Source organism: Ipomoea nil, unplaced genomic scaffold, assembly GCF_001879475.1.
Source record: "Ipomoea nil cultivar Tokyo-kokei standard unplaced genomic scaffold, Asagao_1.1 scaffold1361, whole genome shotgun sequence".
NCBI classification, from domain to species: Eukaryota; Viridiplantae; Streptophyta; class Magnoliopsida; order Solanales; family Convolvulaceae; genus Ipomoea; species Ipomoea nil.
In genome coordinates, this window is record NW_017617789.1 from 1,340,743 (window position 1) to 1,360,020 (window position 19,278).

The 19,278-nt window shown below is 34.6% G+C and overlaps 2 protein-coding genes across 2 annotated transcripts; both read right to left on the bottom strand.

The window, feature by feature from the left end:
• Nucleotides 1-315: 315 nt before the first annotated feature.
• Nucleotides 316-6,852, bottom strand: LOC109185840. The gene is made up of 8 exons (XM_019335788.1): nucleotides 6,092-6,852; nucleotides 5,368-5,467; nucleotides 5,132-5,191; nucleotides 3,431-3,548; nucleotides 2,677-2,756; nucleotides 1,646-1,707; nucleotides 1,461-1,557; nucleotides 316-888 (listed from the first exon to the last, which is right to left on the bottom strand). Exons 1-8 carry the CDS (start codon nucleotides 6,436-6,438, stop codon nucleotides 832-834), a joined length of 921 nt encoding a protein of 306 aa, XP_019191333.1. The 5' UTR covers nucleotides 6,439-6,852; the 3' UTR covers nucleotides 316-831.
• A 3,506-nt stretch (nucleotides 6,853-10,358) lies between these two features.
• Nucleotides 10,359-17,803, bottom strand: LOC109185839 (extended synaptotagmin-1-like). The gene is made up of 9 exons (XM_019335787.1): nucleotides 16,564-17,803; nucleotides 15,980-16,221; nucleotides 15,194-15,212; nucleotides 14,518-14,741; nucleotides 13,263-13,372; nucleotides 13,051-13,149; nucleotides 11,834-12,284; nucleotides 11,495-11,730; nucleotides 10,359-10,844 (listed from the first exon to the last, which is right to left on the bottom strand). The coding sequence occupies exons 1-8, from the start codon at nucleotides 17,340-17,342 to the stop codon at nucleotides 11,642-11,644; spliced, it is 2,013 nt and encodes a 670-aa protein (XP_019191332.1). The 5' UTR covers nucleotides 17,343-17,803; the 3' UTR covers nucleotides 10,359-10,844; nucleotides 11,495-11,641.
• Between the last annotated feature and the right edge of the window lie 1,475 nt (nucleotides 17,804-19,278).

The window sequence follows — 19,278 nt, forward strand, 5'->3', positions numbered from 1 at the left end:
GAAGGTTTCCGGCAATCACATCTACTGGCACAGTTTGCTACTGTGTAGAAACAGAATGAATTGTCTCAAAACATAAGGTGATTAAGAGATCTGGACCGATAAGAGGTGATAAAAATTCTGGGCACAGTGTACAGGTAAAGGAGTGAGAACTTGGGAACTGACATAAGCTAAAAAAAAAAAAATCTAATGTAGCCAAGTTGTCGTTCAAAAAAAGTCTAATGTATTATTAAAAAAAAAAAAAAAAACAAAACAAAAAAACAAAACAGAATGGAATTGTAGCCAGGTTGTCGTTCATCCTTCGTAAAGCATATATGGGATGACACAGCAGAATAAGATCAGTGGGTTTTATTAGTAAAATTCTTACAAGGTGGGGCTCTCATAACCAAGAAATGATGTTATATGTGGCCTTACCACAAAACCAAGAAACTGATCTTCAAATGCTAAAGGCTGCAAATGACAAGGACATAACAACCCTATGGACTGACTCCAGAGTTTTCATTAGTTATATAAAATTTACACACAAAAAGACTACAACTCATAATTTTTTTTTTTTAGCTAGCTTGCTTGCTTTCTAGAATGCAATCTGATTAGAGACTGGCTGACGTTTAACCGACAATGAGGCTGTTATTATCCAGTGCTTGGGCTCAGTATCTGGTACAGCAGATATTTCAGCTTCCGAAATAGGTTATCTAATGTATTCTTTATCCCTCGGGACCCAACTTGTGTTGTGTACAAAAGCCGGAAAGGCCTGCCAGCTTCTTATGCATTTACAGCAAAAAAATGGTCTACTTACACACGCCAGTAATTCAACTCAGCACTGAGAAATCTCTGTCAACATCCAGGTTCCTGTTTCAGCTGGATCCCGCTTGATGAGCCAAACATCATGGACTGGAGAAATCAAGAATTATCATTTATGTAAAAATGAAATATATATATGGATGGAATAAAGTCGTGTTTTAAGAAGCAAACTAATTTTGAGTAGCAACAAATACAGTAGCAACAATTTGTTCATACTGGGAAACTGTATATGTCATGATCAGGGGAAGACCACATATTGATTATGCAATTCAATTAGTTCAGAAGTATTATTTCACCCCAAAGTTTAGTGATGTTTGGGCAAAGTCTTGCATTAAGTGGCCAACATCGATTGCAATCCAGTATAACCTTTTTCATCACTATTAAAGCCTACAATTTCCCTCTGACCTATAATATTTTATGCAATTGTCCCACTATTAGTAATTCAAGATTTGCTTAAGCATTTTGCTAATTTCTTCTTTGATTCAATTTCATAGAATGTCAAAAATGTATTTAGAATGTTCTACTTTCAATAAGGTGTCAAGAAGGCAGAACTTAAGCCATTGCTTTGAGTTTTAAGATGTTTTAGAAATATTAGAGAAAGTAAATTCAGTGATAAATAAATAGAGTTGATCCCATAATATCTTATCAGATGGTGCAATTACCTGAGTTGAATTTGGCAAAATACTACTAGTAAGCTCTTCATCAAGAAACACAGGAAGCGGTGGCATTTGGCTCATGATCCCAGGCATATTGCTCATTCTACACACATAAAGTAGGTTCTGTAAAAAGATTCTGCTGAAGGTAGATTCATAGGAAGTAGCAATTAGAAAAGAAAAAACAGGCATACTCGTTGAGGATTGCAGTTATATTGTTCCTTGTACGAAAGAAGAGGTCAACGTTATCCTGCAACTGCTCATTTGCATGTGGGCATCAGATATCGGCTATAATAAATCCTAGCTATTCAGCAACATAAATGGTGGATAATTTCATTAAAAGGTTACAGATCAAGGTCCATGTCATGGTGCTTCTCTAAACTTTCTCAGAGCAAAATAATTTCAATGAAAAGAAGCAGAGAGCTACAACATTTTCATTCAATTCGAGGAAGAAATACTTAATAATTGAACTGGAATAATACTCAACTTAGAAGTTTTCCAGAAAGAAAGAGAGAAAAAAAAAAAAAAAAATACTTCACTTATGAGAGTATGCTTGTTTTAGTGTATATATATTAGAAGAAGAATTGTGAGGGTGAATTAAAGTGGAAAGGTGGAACAAATGAAGGAGAAGAAGAAATACCTGTGAGAGCAAATTGAAGTGGAAAGGTGGAACACAATGAAGGATGAGAAGTAATATTTGTGAGAGCAAATTAAAGTGGAAAGGTGGAACAAATGAAGGACATTACTAATGAAGAATGATGATAGAATGTGAAAGCAAAAAGCTTCAAATCTAGATTTGACTTGAAAAAGGCTCAATTGTAGGCTCCAATCATCTGTTCATGTTTTATCTAGTTTGAAAATATTTGTCAAATATACACATTGCATCCATGCTATTTTCCTGTGTAGAAATATTATTTGACCTGGGAAATTCTACAATGACGACCATAACAATGCTGGATAGTAAAAATAGTAAAAAATGGGGTACATTTGGTAATTTGAAAAAATTGAATTTATGTTCAATTTTGTTAAATTACAAAAATGTACACCATCTCTCACTATTTTTAGTATTCAGCAATCAGCATTGTTACGGTTTGGCATGGAAACGACTCCCTATAAACTTAATAAGAAACAGGATAAGCTATCACTCTGTTCGGAAAATGATTCATATTCTAACTATCATTTCATGATATTTAGCCCCTAAACAACGATAGGTTCAAAATATTACCTTATATGTTGAAAGGTTTGTTGAAATTTGATCAAGAGCTTGATTATTTTCTTCCAAAAGATTTCTCGTTCCAAGTAATGCTGCATAGTTACCATCAAAACCAAATAAATATAAATCAAGTCATAAGAGTAATTTAATTAAACTACAATGATAATTTAATTCCGTAAATGTTAAGGAAATGTTATAGAAGAAACAATGTAAGAGAGAAAGCAAACTGGAAAGAATAAAATATAATCCAGGCACAACTACATTAGAAATGCCAAGTTGTATTGGACAAAAAAGATGATATTTAAAATTATTTGAGCATCCCAATGAAGTGGCTTCATGAAGACTCAAATGGGATTTTTAGTAAACGAGGATAAGAGTAGGATCAACGAATAAAAGTGAAAATATGCATAACTTTTTTTTCTTTTCTCTTATACAAACAAGAGATGGTGGATTGTTGGGTGAGCAAAGCTGAATAGTATACATCCATTGAAGGCCACAGGTATTGTAAACAGATACAAAAATGGTTCTGGTAAGTAAAAATACATACATGGGCATAATTGAAAGCAGTTAACAAGGATAAAGGGGATCGGCAGTCTAATTGAATGGCAGATTGGTGACACTCAAAATCATGTTTTAACTAAGGGAGTTTAAGAAAGAGAAGGAATTTCCTTTCCAATTTTTCTCATTGTTGATTATTTATTGTTAGCAACTACACTGGCAAAGACATACAGAAAAAGTAATAATTTTTTTTTTTAATTCCCAATACCTCCAGAATTCATGCAGTTACTGCGGTCATGATGATTAACAGCTAGAGAATATGTAGCCAAGTTCAATGGAGAAGCTGAAGTTGTACTATTCTTCAAGGATGATTCAGCTGCTTTATCCTGGAGAAACATGAATTTTAAAAATGCCAGTTCATTAATCCACATCACCCCACTTGTAAAGCAGTAATTGTCAAAATGTAACAAGCAAACTTTATAAATCCCAATTAACAGCTCATGGCACAATAAAATCAAGAAAATAACAAGATTCCTTCATCACAGCACTCTTATCATAGATGGAGAAAAATATCAGGACCACTTTATGGAAAATAAATTTAGAACCATCCTATTTCCTCCACACTGATTGTGTCACAATGCCCATGTCAAAGAAGAAGAAAAGAAATGTCATGCAAAGAGGTCCTTGTGCGCATAGCACTAAGGTCAGAAACAAATGCAGAGCCCTAAGCAAGAATGGTAGTGCCTCATGCTGAAGGAATGTCTTGCAGTAATTAATTAAAACATCAAGGCTACAACACTAGAAACTGGAGAATTAAACAAGACATTCTAGCTTGACAACTGTTTAGCTTATGGAAAAAAGATACGCAACTTGCAATTATAAAGTTGAGCAGAATAGCATCAACTAAGATTTAAAAAAAAAAAAAATTGGAAGGATGGAAAAGAAGTTGGGGTCTAAAAATGACACTGTCATGCTGCACAGGAATCAGATCCTGGAAAACCCCTAGTCAGGAAGATGAAAGGTAATTATGCTATAACTAATACAAAACAAACACCAAACTTTAATACATACATGCAAGCTAAGCACACATGGTGAATGGTGTTATGATGGAAATCAGAGTAAGATTAATGGATCAATGATATGAAGGTATTTAAGGCAAGGATGTTGGAGGTGGGGTGGTAGAATTGGTTCTGTAAACTGGCGATCTTTATGCCAGCTTTGGCATTTCAAATATGTTGCAGTTAGAGTAATTTCCACCAATCATACAACCTGAGAACAAGTGCTTGTTTGGCACACCTTGAACTTCCGATCAAGGCAATTTCCACCTTTTTCCAATTTTAGTATTCCACCCAATTTATGCTTTTTTAGAGTAGACTAGTATGGTATAGGTGTATAGGTGTGTTGCATGTATTTGAAAGATGATCCAAGCCAAGAGTAAAAACTTAAATATGAGGAGAAGAACAATAATACTTTGTAACAACAATAAAAACAATGATAAAGTATGACAATTTTTCTTAGTGATACATTTTCATATCTTTTTGTTTTGCCTTTTGCAACAATGATAGAGCAGCTTCACACACCATGGCATACCTTGTTTTACCTTCTTATTAGAATACTATTTTTCGTAATTGGTTATCCTTTTAGAAATAGAAATCTTATTCATAAACTTAATTGAGGAGTTTTATTAGAACATTATTTATAAATATACTTAAATTTATTAATAAAATCAAAGTGTAAAATTTAATTAAAGGATATATTACTCTTTTTAAAAAAGGAACAAACTTAAAGAACTTTTATATATAGGTATAGATAAACTCCAAAACAAGTTGGGCCAAACAAGCACTAAGAAGTCACCCATGCAAGTAAGGTTACACCCTTGTTTAGATAACCAAGGTTAATTTCATGGCATTACATGAGCAAAAATGGGAGTAAATAAACAATCATCACATTGTAAGCACTAAGAACTTACCTTCCTGTCTTTCACTTTTTTCCCCATATTATTATAGTCCTCCTGTTTCCTTCGCTTTCTCTAATAAATAATCATCACATCGTAAGCAATAGAAATGCAACAAGCAAGAGCAACAATTTGAAAGTATTTTTTACCCCCAAAAAAAAAAAAAAGATTTCTTAAATTAGAATTAAATTCATACATAATCAATGTAGTGCTCAATGGTATTGAAAACATCAAATGACTCAACAACTCACCGTCATCCACCTACACCTCAGCGCAACATCACGAACAGTTTTTTCACGGAGTGTGGCTGCAATTTTAATGTATTTCATGATACTAGGTTCACTGGAAAATCTGTCATGGAAGAGGGTTGTGAGTAAATGCATAAAGAAAAATAATAATAAATAAATAAATAAATAAAGGAAAGAAGAAATGGAGTAAAGGTATCATCTATAGGAATGCGTGCATTGGGTGAAGGTAATGAAACTGGCTCAGTTATAAAGGAATGACCAGTGTCATTTAAGCATGAGCATTAAGTCAAAATCCTCTAAAGCCAGATAGGAAGTTAATCTATAACAATTGAATATGTTAGCTGTATAAGCCTTCTTGGCATACTTAAGCAAGGTTTTCAGGCTCCAAAAGAAAATTTTGCAGGCAAGCAAAAGGGTCACAGCAGATTCCTCATTTTACCACCTACTACATACTATATCTCTGCATCTATCTTATTTAGTCATTCACCTCTCCAACAATATTTCCAAACATCTCACTTAAATCTTTCTAAAATTAAAAAAAAAGAAAGCAGCAATGCACAGAAAATCTGCTGACCAATTAAAAGATCAAGACTTTGTGAATTTCTAGCAGATATCTATAACAAGTAGCAACTGTTCATGCATAACCAAACAAATAGATAAGTTCATACATACAAACATCCAGATATAGAAACTATGCACATCTAAACACCATGAACAGGAGACATACTTGATAAGTCCTTCCTCCAATTTGTACTGTTCTTCGACTGACCACTCCACCGCCAATCCGGTATCATGCTTAAGCCCCGGCACCGTATCAATAAGAAATGAAGGTGATGAGGTCCCGGCCTGACTAATCCCGGGATTATTGTTACTGTTGGTAATTATATTTGGATTCCCAGAAAACATCACCCCTCCTCCTCCTGATAAACCACTAGCACTGTTGCTATTATTTACATTTACATTTACCCCGAGATGACCATAAAAGTTACCAATCGGAATCATCTCCGACGACACCCCCGACTGAAAAGACCAGGCTTGCTGTTGATGAAACCCCATGTTCGATTCTGCCGCCATTTCTATATCCTCAACTACTCCTACTATCCCCAAATTACAACAGCAAACAACTAGAAGCTATAGCATAAGCTCCCAACTTGCAAAAACAAAAAATCAAAATCAAAAACAAAAACTCTAAATTCCTCAGCTCTCAGCTCCCTTAAACCCAAAAAAGGACTCCTATCCAACTCCTAATACCAACGCGTGAAATTAACGAACAAAAACAGAGCATTCTCCGAGTAAAATTTGAGCAAATATCAAGTTGAATCTCCAGGTTCAAATTACACTGAAGTGCAATTTTTCCCCGTCATTGAATCACAGAATAGATATGAAAAAAACCCTAACCTGCAAGAATCGAAAAATAGCAGCAGTAATTAGAAGAGTATTGGGATAGAAAGTGGAGTTACACGGAGCATCAGAGGAAAGAGACACAGAGAAATAACAAAAAATATATATATAAATATATAAATTAAAATAAATAACCAGATACCTTTTCAAGTGCAGAACCTTTTTCTTCTTTTTTTTTTTTTTCTTTTTTATTTGAATATTTTCTTTCTCCCTTGTTTTCACAGCTCAAGCTACCAGCTATAACTAATATGCAAGAACATTATCATGTTTTGACTTATTTTTAGTGACTCACTTTTTACTAAAATTATTATTTAATTTTTTTTAAAAAAATTATTCCATTCATTGATAGTATATCTCTTATTGTACAATAGTCAGTAATTTAGATGACAATTCATTAAATACACATTTTAAAAAAACTTAATAAGTAAGAAAGCTATAATTAGAAGTTCTTGGAGACAAATAAGTTGTTAGAAAGTAAGATACTTCTAGTAATGTAACGTAAGCTGACTCATTATTTGTTTCCTTAGTATATTTGAAGTTCGATGTGTTTAGAAAAGTCTTGATACTTTCTGTTTCTCAAACATGAAAAAGTCTTCAAATGGCTTAGCTTATTTGACGTGGTTTGATACATATGCGTTTTCTAAATATAGAAGTTTAGATAATGAAAGACATTTGAAGTAAAATATACGTGTGTTATTGACTTTACGGTAAATGTAGTTGACAGAGTAATGGGGCTAGCACGCGACCCGGGTTGTCAACATGCACCTGACCCAGCACCACGTGGAAATCCAACGGGTGGAAACATTACTACGAGTCATTTACTGCGCCCATTGAAGAAAGAGAAATAAAGGTTCAGCTCCTCATTATGTCTCGTTATGTTATTACCATTATGGACTTGATATAAGTAGAGCTCTCTTCAGCTAGAAGGGACACGCTAAATATTCTGTACTGAAACACTAAAGCATACAATTCGTTATTCTTATATTATATTTTCGGTAACATATTTACCGTCAGTAGTAAACAGGGCAAAAGTGATAAAATTTAAGGGTATTTTAATATGGGTTAAATTATATGCACAAGTACAAGAATGTCTCACCTAGCAAGTTGAGAAAATTACAACTTGAGTTGATAGGTTTTTATTTATTTTTTAATGAATATTATACATGTTTGTGTGTGTTTGTTGTTGTTGTTGTTGGGTGTGGGGGTGTGGGTGGGTGGGTGGGTGGGTGGGGTTTGGGGTGGGGGGGGTGTGTGTGTGTAAGTATATAATTAATGGAAAGAGTGGGTGGTGTTGTGTGGGGTGGGGATGCCTTTTGGTATTTGGTGTGTTGTGACAGATCTTGGAATTCAGCAGCTGAGTGCGAATCCCAATAAGCGTTTTGAATGCCAATTATTTTGTGCACTTTCTCTCCCTCATTTTATTTGCTTATTACTCCCTGCATTTTCTTCCTTTCTTACTTCTTTCCCCCTACTTTTCTCTCTCCATGTATTCGGTAATATAAGTTTAATTTGACATTCATAACTTACTTTTTCTTTTCTTTCAAGGAAAACCTTAAACTTTACAAACTTTTGACTAATGTACTTTTTTAAAAGGGAATAACTTATACCGTTGCGAGCATTTGACAGATGTAAAATGGACCCAATACATTTGAACTTTGAACAAATTGACTTGGCTTTATATTGCCATTGTTTGAATAATCCTTGTATTAAGGTATGTTAAATTTGGTTCATTTTATATAAATTTAACTTTGCCATTGAATAATCCTTGTATTAAGGTATGTTAAATTTGGTTCATTTTATATAAATTTATAGTAAAATTGATTAGTTTATAGAGAACAACCATGGTACAGAGCGATATCATATTTCAGAGTAGAATACAACGTATAAGTTATTATAATACTGATCAACATGGTAGAATTTTCAATAACAATAATACAAATCAAATCAAATACAAAGTAATATAAAATTGAGTGCAAATAATTTTTTTTTTTTAATATGATATGCAATTTTTTTAAAGTGTCACTTATACTTTTTTTTTTTTTTTTTTTTTGCATATATATATATATATATATATATATATATATATATATATAGGCGGGTTCAGGTGCGGCAGTGTCTTACGGTGCGGTTATTTCTTACGGTGCGGCAACACCAATAGTTTACCAAATATGCACCATCAACGTTAGGAAATACACCACACAAAACAGAGTAAACAGAGCCCTGCATCACCAAACACACACCATTAGGTGTGAGTAAAAACACCATACACTGTTCGGAAATACACCATTGGGGGTGGTGAGTTATATGGTGTGTTTTTTTGAGTCTGTGGTGTATTTTGTGATGTTTTATTACATTCCATTGGGGTGTGTTTTTATTACACTGTTGGTGCATATTGTTAACACTGTTAGTGTATTCTGAAATTTGACCGCACTGCCGCACCGTAAGACCCCGCCGCTTATGAGCGCTCTTCTATATATATATATATATATATATATATATATATATATATATATATATATATATATATATATATATATATATAATCAAATGAGACTATCTCTTCCCGTGAGACACTTCGTAAATGCACACAGACTAGATTGTGTGCAATTCGGTCAGCATGAATGCACACAATCTACTATATTTGCATTCGTGCAATAGCTTGTGTGCATTTTTAAAAAATCTAATGAAAGTTATAGGAACGGGTGGATGCACTTGAACAGTATAAAATAGAGTAAGATCTAAATCATCGATCTAATCTAAATTAAGTATCCAGAATGAATGATTTTTTTTTTTTTAAATGCACTTCCTAAGGAGTTTTCCCTTTTCAAAATTATGCATATTAAGTTCAATGTTATGCCTAAAGTTGAAAATTATACACTTTACAGTGCAAACTTATACACCTTAGTCCCAGGGTTATAAAAATCGGTCTAGGCGCCTCTAGACCGTGACGACTTCCCCCCTAGGCGCCCGCCTAGCGCCTAACTCGGCCGATTTGGCCGCTTAGCGTCTAAGTTAGTCGAGTTAACTCGCCCATTTCGGTTGAGTTAACCCGATCGGCTCGGCCTATTTTTTTATTATATATATATGTGTGTGTGCGCGCGCGCATACATATATATAATATGACATATATACACTCATAGACTAGTTTGATACTTTGAATCTTTGGATAATTGAAGTATTTGAGTATTTCATATAGGAAAGTGATGCACCCAACGAAGGAAATTGATGCACCTAACAAAAGAAAAAACTGAACTATTGTGCACCTTAAGATTTAAACTTATGCACCTAAAATCTAAAAAGTCATTATTCATAATGGGAAAAAAAAATTGTTTACCTTTTATTTATATATATAGAGTTGCCTCTCATGAGAACCATCCTTAAAGTGAAAATGTGAATACTAATCTAGACCATTAAATCAGAATGATGGACGGCTGAGATTAAAAGGAACAAAATCCACGGATAAGAAAACAAATCCCTTTAAAATATATATTCAATAACTACCACGAGTCAATAATTCATGAAACAATCAATAACACCACGAGTCAATCAAACAAAGCCATATCAAATCATAAAATTGTTGATAACATAATTTTTTTTATCGATGTTGTTTGTCATATGCTAATTGGAGGTAAACCATTTAACAAGTAGTTGTGTGATATGAGAGGATTGATGTATAGAATAGTAGGGGGTCTGAAACATTCAAACCTTCAGATGTTGGCATGTTGCTAATAGGTTGTCTGTCTGGGGAGAAGAAGATGAAATGTCATTCACTTGTATAAATACATAAAAAAAAACCTTAAAACCAACCACCTGGGAATTGGGAATTCACTATATAATCAATCATTAGGTGAAAGAAAATCAACAGAGACACCAAAGAATTGACATTTGACATTTAAACTACACTCAGCAAAGGACCAAAACTTTTTTCCTCCAACCCAACATTTCTCAATAACATTACCTTTTTTTTTCTTTTTTTTTTCCTTAATTTTTCTTCACGTCTTTGGAGGAGGATGCTGATATGTATAATATGTTTAAGAATATGTATTATTCTCTATTATATGCACCACGAGTTGCACAGCCTGCAAAACACATGAACCACTCGATTACCAATCAAGTCTAAAAGCACTCAAGAAAGGAGATCAATATAAAGCAAGATTGTTATACAAAATTTAGCACTTCAAGGTTCTTCAAGATAACAATTTAAGAAACTGATATTTGTGCTAAGGTTCATCAAATTTCTAATTCCGGAGCCATCATGGGGTCGGAGGACATGGCATCTAATTTGCATTTAGGATATGAAATTTGGCATTTTGATACGCAGCTTCAAATGAGTAAGCGACATACATTTTATGCCCGAAGAAACCGGTGTTAATGGATATTTGATTGTTATTAATCAAGTATCACATAGCACAACAACGCAACATTCATGTAGCTAACTACTTCATAGTTGCTCAAAACAGTTGAATTCTTTTTGGATAAAACATAGTTTTTTTTTTTTTTTGAATACTATTGACTCTATTACAAGGTAATATCTGTTCTATACTTTCTCTAATTACTGCAGCTCAAAGAGTCAATACCCCACCACCGGGTAAATGAACTAAATAAATATAATGCCCAAAAAAGTCATGCATCCAAGAAAAGTAAGCATAATTGCGTTTCTGGAAAAAGGTTTAGAGCACCAAACATATAAAGCAAAAGGAATTCAGCTTTTAGCGAGGAGAATTCTTACCTCAAATAGAAAAATATGAGAGGAGCAGCAACTTGATATGTATTCATAGTACATGCACCGGAAGGGCTTGTCGAAATTATACTGTGGTTGGTGTTACTTCCAGAGTTCCACAATTCATTCACTGGACTACTGGAGTAATATCGTCAATCATGGATTGAAAAAGCTCGAACCACCAATATTCAAAGAAATGAGGACTGAGATACTCGTAACTATAGCAAGCCAAACCAATGCTGAACCTACAAAAAGAGGTCTGTATTAATGAACAAATAACTTAATTTATACATAAAGATAATCCAAATTTGGACTGCCAAGTAAACCGGCACTCCGAAGCGTGATTACCTCTAAAACTTTCACTGCCACTTTCAGGGCTTTGCGGTGGAGGTCTGGCAGGAGGACTTCGTAACGTGGATGTTGGCACTGCACTTTTAACATCATCTACATATTTGCCATTCGCGGTTTCAGATGATACTATACCTAGAAACTCCTCGCTAACAATTAAAGCGGCAAGAACATCCATAAACGATTCTTTATCCAATTCACTATAAGACTTCACTCCGATCTGCTCAGAGACATTAGTGTCCAATTGCTCAGAGTCAGACAACTCATCATCTGATACATCTCCATCCAAGGATCTTACAACAGTCTTCTCATCATCTTCATCATCAACATATGCCTTATATGTCAATCGCAGTAAGATTTCTCCAGCTGGCCGCGGACTAAATAAGCCCCAACCTCCTAGGCCCACAACCACATCCATAGGTACTGTATCTTTGAATGACCCAAGATTAACCTAGAATAGAATTATCCATAATTATATTATTCATAAGACATTATCTTCCAGTCTAAAAGGTATCCAACATCAAATTCTTAAGGTTCTGTACAGCAAATGATGCATGGTTAAAGTTCTAACCACAGAACTAAGATTATTAGTGAGATCTAATTACATCTTACTCAAAATATCAACTCTCAACTACCCAAAAGGCAACAAGAACAAAATTAGCAAATCCATTGGCCAGTTCACAAGTGTATCGAAATAACCAGGGATGAAGATTCAAATTGGGTGTGGAGTCACATCTGAACTATAATCAGGGCTGAAGATTCAGGAAAAAAGTGGGATATACCAAAAATCTCCTAAAGAAGCTGGAAATCTTCAAAGTCAAGAGAAGAATGGAGATAATTAATCCATTCCTATTTCATATACAAAAATACAAATAATTATCAAATTTCTATTTCACATACATTGCACTTATCTTTTTCTGCCACATATGCAGAGAGTAACTGTTGGAAATCATAATAACAAGTTTAGAATTCATGTTCGTGGTGCTAACATTCAAGACAGACTAATATGTAGCCTAAGGCTTGAAAGTTATAAGACAAGGAAATTGAATTCGCAAAAAATATCGAAACTCGAAAGCATTTCACCTCAAAGTTAAATACCATAATTCCAAATGTATTTTATTTAGCCTCAATGTCTTTGTGACTGACATGAAGTAAATCCATAAAATTATACAGGTTACTAACAAATAGACAAAAAATAGTAAGTATAAGATCCATACCTCCCCTCTACCAACAGTCACATCTGCAAATCCAAGGGAATCCTTCACTTCAACATAAAGCTTTTGTCTACTAGGATCTGTCACTAACATGTGAAAATCCTATCGGGCAAAGATAAATAGAAACACGGAGCAAGATCAGCACTTATGAACATCAAAACACTTATCATGCTCATCAATTCTACAGTGTTCAATAGTATGTCATAAAACCTGACCTGATTCCAAATAGGTTCACCAGGAGGCCCAATAACAGTAGTTTGACTGTTTCTTTTACTGCGTATTACTTGATCTCCAAGTCTCAGAACAACATATGGGTCAGTTTTACCTGGATGACAAGGGAATTTAGTAAAACTAACACAGGCAAAGAAATAAGGAAAATGGAAAATAGAATCTGCTGGTGAGCCCATGCAACTAACAATTCACAATTTGTTTAGGGAAAAAACAAAGTGTAGTGCAATTTGCAGCTGCAACACCCATAAGCACAATGGAAGAAAAGTTACAACTCCAGAAAACTACTGCCTACTGGCACCATAAATGTGATCAGCTAGATTTCATATATTTTAGATACCCATACTAAATAATCACTTTCATATCAAACTACTGCCTACTGCCTACTGGCACCATAAATGTGATCAATATTTCCATTTTTTTATATACTACAATCATGTTTAAGTCAAGATTTCTGTACAATAATAAACATTACATATTCAGAACAATGCGAATCAATAAGTAAACCTTGATACTGAGCATGAAGAAAATAGAGAAAAATAAAAGAGAATAAAAAAGAGAGCAAAACTAATAAGCATGTGCTAGTTATAGTTTCATTTTCCTAGAATTTTGTTCATCCAAATAGAATACTATTTTCCCTTTACAATTTCAAAGTTACAAAACCCATGCCAAATGATTGTTTCAGACTTCCAGTGTTCCTTCATCACATTCAAATAAAATATTGTTTTGTCCTGTTATTTAGCACATTTAAATTTATAAGATTAAACAGTTAAACATGCTTTTTAATTACTTTAACCCAACAGATATTCCAGCAATTATACCACTTAACCTAAAAGAAATGAAACTTAAAATGATTTGATAGCTTAACATATTTTAGATGGAAAAAGGGCCAATACATTCATTTTCACCATTGCATGTATATGACTTAACCATTTCTCATACGCATAGTAGGAAAACCATGTTTCAGGTGAGAAACTTAAACTCCTTTCATCAAATTCTTACTTCTGTACAAAATAAATGTGGGAATGGCAACAGATACAAATATCTTCCCCAATGCATCCCACCCCTAAACCCAAAAGAAACATTGATATATATATATATATATATATATATATATATAGAGAGAGAGAGAGAGAGAGAGAGAGAGAGAGAGAGAGAGAAACCAGGATATAAAAGTACAAACTATCACAGTACAGAAATTCTGTAGCTGGTAGAACAAAAGTTACTTGGAAAAATTCATACCATAGATGATGTAAGATAGCTTCTGTGCATCTACAATAGTTAAAGATAGTTCTCCAACAAAGTCTCTATTCCCTTCTTGTACTTCAGCAGATTTAGATTCATTTGGCTCATTGGAATCATTTGTAACAGGACCAACTGCCTTTCCCTTTTGAAAATCCAAAACAATCTTCTTTGGGCGCACAAAGAGGCGAGGTAAATCCTCAGTTAGAAGTTTTGTCAAAAACCTGCAACCAAACATTCAAGTACCATAGCCTTAAAATAAGGAAGAAAACAAGTAAAGGCTAGAACTAAGCTGCTGAACTCTAAATCACTTCACTAACAAACCCATGAGTTATAAAGCAAAACTAGTTGATATAGTTGAAGTGTGAGTTAGAATAATGCATACGAGTAAACTATGCCTCCACTCTCTGGAGGTAATTCCCTTTTAATTCAAGAAAATGCATAAACGTTTGTGAAAGGCATTAGCTTTGAGTTCAATGATTTTAAACGTTAAACACTAGCATATGCTTAGAAATCAAAACATTAATCACAGTATTATAAATAAAACAAACAAAAAAAACTCTCAAAACTAAAAAATTTAAGAGTTGATAAAAGCTTAGTGAATAGTTGTGTGACCCGTTGTAATTCTACAATGTATCAAAAATAGCAAAAAGTTAAGAAGTTTAGGTCCACTCACATTGAGAGAACAGGAATTGCTGGTGTTGGTATTGATGCATGCATGAAAAGGGAAGCACAAAAACAAAAAGAACATTAGTAGATAACTAGATATATAACAGATTCCTTACAGTAATACAAATAGTAATAGTCAATGCCAAGAAAGCATGTACAACAGACATGCATCACCCTCAATATATATACACTTCCATGCCGATTCGTAACAATACCAGATACTAAAAATAGTAAAGAACGGGATGCATTATGCAATTTGACAAAAATTTTAAGTTTTCTCAAATAAAAAAAATATATACCACATACTAAAAAAACAAATTGTACCAACACTGTTACGATCGCCATGGAAATATATCAAGTTCGATTAGAAAGTCAAAAATTACTGGCAAACAGAAAACAGATACGGATCCAATTTGACTCCCAAATTTATAGACAAAATAAGAAATTTAACCCAAAAACTGTAGAGAATGTGTTGCATTAGTGTCGAGCATGGAGGAATCAGGAGGAAGAAATAAACCTCATGGGTCAGATTAATCTTTTTTATGATAAAGTATAAAATATCAGATTGGTACACAATCCAGGCAGGGTGTTAACAGTCAATACATCATACAAGGATGGATGACACTAAGCAAATGTTTAGGCTTCTTAAAAGAGAGACATCAACAATGAACTATAAAAAAAAAAATTTAACCAGCTCAGGTGGTCTTATTTCTAAGGTACTCCCTTATTTAAGTTTTTCAACCTAAATAGTAGAAGCCAAACTAAAAAGCTATAGAAGATTGAGATTCCATACCCATTAGATTAAACAAGCGAAAAGGAGATAAATCAAGCTTGATCTTTGGAAGAGAAACAAAAGCCCATGAAACAGCTCCTACCCAAGGTTCTGTGGGTATTAACCTCAATTTAACCCAAAGTTCACCATCAATATCAAAGTTCCGTACACCCACTGGCACAACAACAGGAATAATGCCAAACTTTAGAGACAGCATTAAAAGCATGCGTGCACCACCAGTATACCGGAGGCCAATTTGGTACCTAGATAGCATCAAAGAATATAAATAAGCTTTACATTTATTGCAAAACATTCTGAAATTACATTTTAAGATAACATCAAATATTTGTTCATGGGTAAAAAACAACATAATAAGCTCCTTATCAATGCAGAATTTAGCTTATTAATTATTGCAACTGTGTATGGTATGTGTTTGTGCATAAAATTCCACACCATCCTAAGGTGTTAATACTAACTTGGCCATCTACTATAGCAATAACATAAGATGCTCTTTATGAAGTATCAAATGTCTTAATGGGGGATGGGGCATATAATCATAATCATGATAATAATACAGAATCAGAATCATAAGACATGTTACTTACTGCAAGTCATTGGCACGACGAGATGTTCTTCGTTCAACACTCCTAACAGAAAGTGGCTCCTCCCCAAGAGAGAACTGTTTGATTTCAACCTTCTCCACATAATCAGGCTTCTTAAGATCATCTATAACAGGCTGGAGCAAACCAATGATCCAATTCTCAATCCCAGCCCTGTATACCTTCCAGAGCTTCCCTAACACCATGTTCACCCACTCCACTGATTCCTTCCTCTGCAAATCCTTCTCCAGAAAAGACGAGAGGTTTGTGGGTACCTGCGGCCAAGCTACCGTTTTATCCAGTTTGCCGTTGCTATTCTTCTTCCTGGAAGTCCATACCTTATCAAAAACCACTCCCACGAAGAAAAAGAACGCAAAAAGCCCCAAAATACTGCGATTAATAGGAGGAGAAGGCATTGGATGTATAACCCCCAATTGGGTCCTCAACTTATCTACAATTGGGTCCTCTTGAAAGCTAGCAAAATTAGTGCTTCCCCCACTAGCAGTAACACTAGAAGCATCGAATTCATCGGCAAACCTCTTAATCACAATGTTCCTGGCACCATCGCGAGCCGAACCCGAAAGCTCCAAGCTGAAACTGTGGTGGTCGCCGCCGCTATTAACGCAAGCCCGAAGAAACACCCATTTCTTCCCCCGATTCGGATTCCATCTCCGCCCCGGAACCAGCGCCACTTTCCCCCTACATGGGCAAAGAGGCGAAAAAACCAAGAAATTCCTCGAAAAATCGCAGCCGCCTTTCGACGAACACCCCGACTGCAAAATCATTTACCTATGCGCAACTCAACAAAACAACAAGGAAAAAGAGAAGCAACCCAGTAACCAGGTGACGAACAAGTTGCAGTAAACATGAATCCAGAGCTATAGTATAAAGACAACACCATTAATACAGAGTCCAGAAACCTCGGGACACATTAAAACGCAAAAAAATCTAGTACCCACTACACTAGTATATGAATGCAGCCAGCACCAATCACCAATCACCAATCACCAAACTACTTATAGAGAGAGAAGTTAGGCGAGCAGATAGAGATATATAGAGAGAGAAAAGGCGGTGGACGGAGAAGAGAAAATGATGAAGAGGTCAGAATTGGAATCCAAAGAATGAGGAAATTGGATTGTGGTTTTGTGGGAATAGAAAGAGAAAGGATCCAATTGGCTTCCGAGGATATGCAGCAAAGCCCGCATATGAAATGCGTGGATACGAATTTTACAAAAGCAAAGTGCGCAGATAACAAGTACACGAAAAAAAAAAAGCACAAATTTTCACAATTTCACGTGCAGCCTACAGGGACGACTTTTCCCAATAAAATGTGGGTCGTTACTCGTTAGTTTTGACAGTGCACTTCAATAACTACTCTATTTAAAAGCTGATGTCTTTTCATGTATTGATGATATCAATGAAACGTGATTTTTTTTGGTATGATTTGTGAATTATTATTATATAGGAGCAAAATTTATTTAATGCATATCCTCATTTAATGACAATAAGTATTATATTTATATTGAAAAGTATTAGTGTAAATGTAATATTTTTCTGTAAAATGTTTTTTTTTTTTGAGAAAGGGATATTAATTCATTAAATCACGAGAAAGACAGCTTATAAGAAAAGATGACTGAGTGTCAAACCACTCCCCGCAATCTAACTCATAAAAGGCCGCCCTGTCAACAGTGTAGGCGACACAATTCGTAGATCGCTTTACAAAATAAAATTCAACACCACCAAATGTGGATGCTAATTCTTTAATGTCACCGATAATCAGTCCAAACGACGAACTAAAAGAAGAATAAGAACGTAAAGCATTAAAATCAATTTGGGAATCCATTTCTACCTCTATATTTCTCATTCTAGTGTCCTTAAGCCAACTGAGAGCTTCTCGGGTACATAGAGCCTCAGCCTCCTTCATAATATAACACCCCGGCACACACATGTTCCTCGCTGCTAGGAATCTACCATCTTCATCTCTTAAAACCCATCTCATTGGTTTCATGGTGCAAAGCTGCATCAGTATTCAATTTTAGAATTCCACTTCTCGGCTTTGTCCAACTCGACAACTCATACCAGTATTGGGTTCATTTGCAGTACTCGTATTAGCAGTTGATTCATTTGCTAGCTTCCAATTTTCCAGAAACAAAAGTGATCTGCGTAGCATCTCGTTCAAATCAAATGTTATTTACTTGTTAAATCATAAGAAATATTATATTTTGACTAAAAAGTCTTATCTATTTAATGTAAGACACTAACACAAATTTGAAATTTCATTTCTCCTGTTTTCTTCAGCTGCCTCGATCGAGCATGCACCAACTATAAAATGTGATATAATCTACAACTCAAATTTGCCAAGAAACTTTGATCTGGACAGCCAATGAGCACAATTATTCTGTTCATTTTGGATGTGCAGAGTGTCAACAGTGTTATCACTTACCAACCTTTAACAAGCACATAAGGGAAAGCCTAAATGGTAGTGCAAAACCAATAAAAGCTGTTGATTTTGTTTTTAAATCGGTAGCCGCAATTATGGTGGTGAAGATGATGAGGGAGAGAGTAGTGGTTTTCTCTGGGTGTGAATGACTTAACAATGAAACAAGTCATCAAATTATTTTTATTTAAGGGTGCGTTTGAAAACCCGGAAAATAACTTCCGAAAAATGTTTTCCGAGTTTTCAGTGTTTGGCAAGAAGGAAAAAAATGAGGTCAATGAAAA

Bases quoted from the DNA above. Each gene is read 5' to 3' on its own strand.
- LOC109185839 (XM_019335787.1), bottom strand. From the start codon at position 17,342: ATGATTTTGCAGTCGGGGTGTTCGTCGAAAGGCGGCTGCGATTTTTCG. The intron at 13,373-14,517 runs GTATGAATTTTT...CTTGTCATCCAG, and splicing joins GCTATCTTACATCATCTATG to GTAAAACTGACCCATATGTT. The intron at 11,731-11,833 runs GTAATCACGCTT...CTCTTTTTGTAG, and splicing joins TGGCAGTGAAAGTTTTAGAG to GTTCAGCATTGGTTTGGCTT.
- LOC109185840 (XM_019335788.1), bottom strand. From the start codon at position 6,438: ATGGCGGCAGAATCGAACATGGGGTTTCATCAACAGCAAGCCTGGTCT. The intron at 5,468-6,091 runs GTATGTCTCCTG...CTTCCATGACAG, and splicing joins TTGGAGGAAGGACTTATCAA to ATTTTCCAGTGAACCTAGTA. The intron at 1,708-2,676 runs GTAATATTTTGA...GCAAATGAGCAG, and splicing joins CAAACCTTTCAACATATAAG to TTGCAGGATAACGTTGACCT.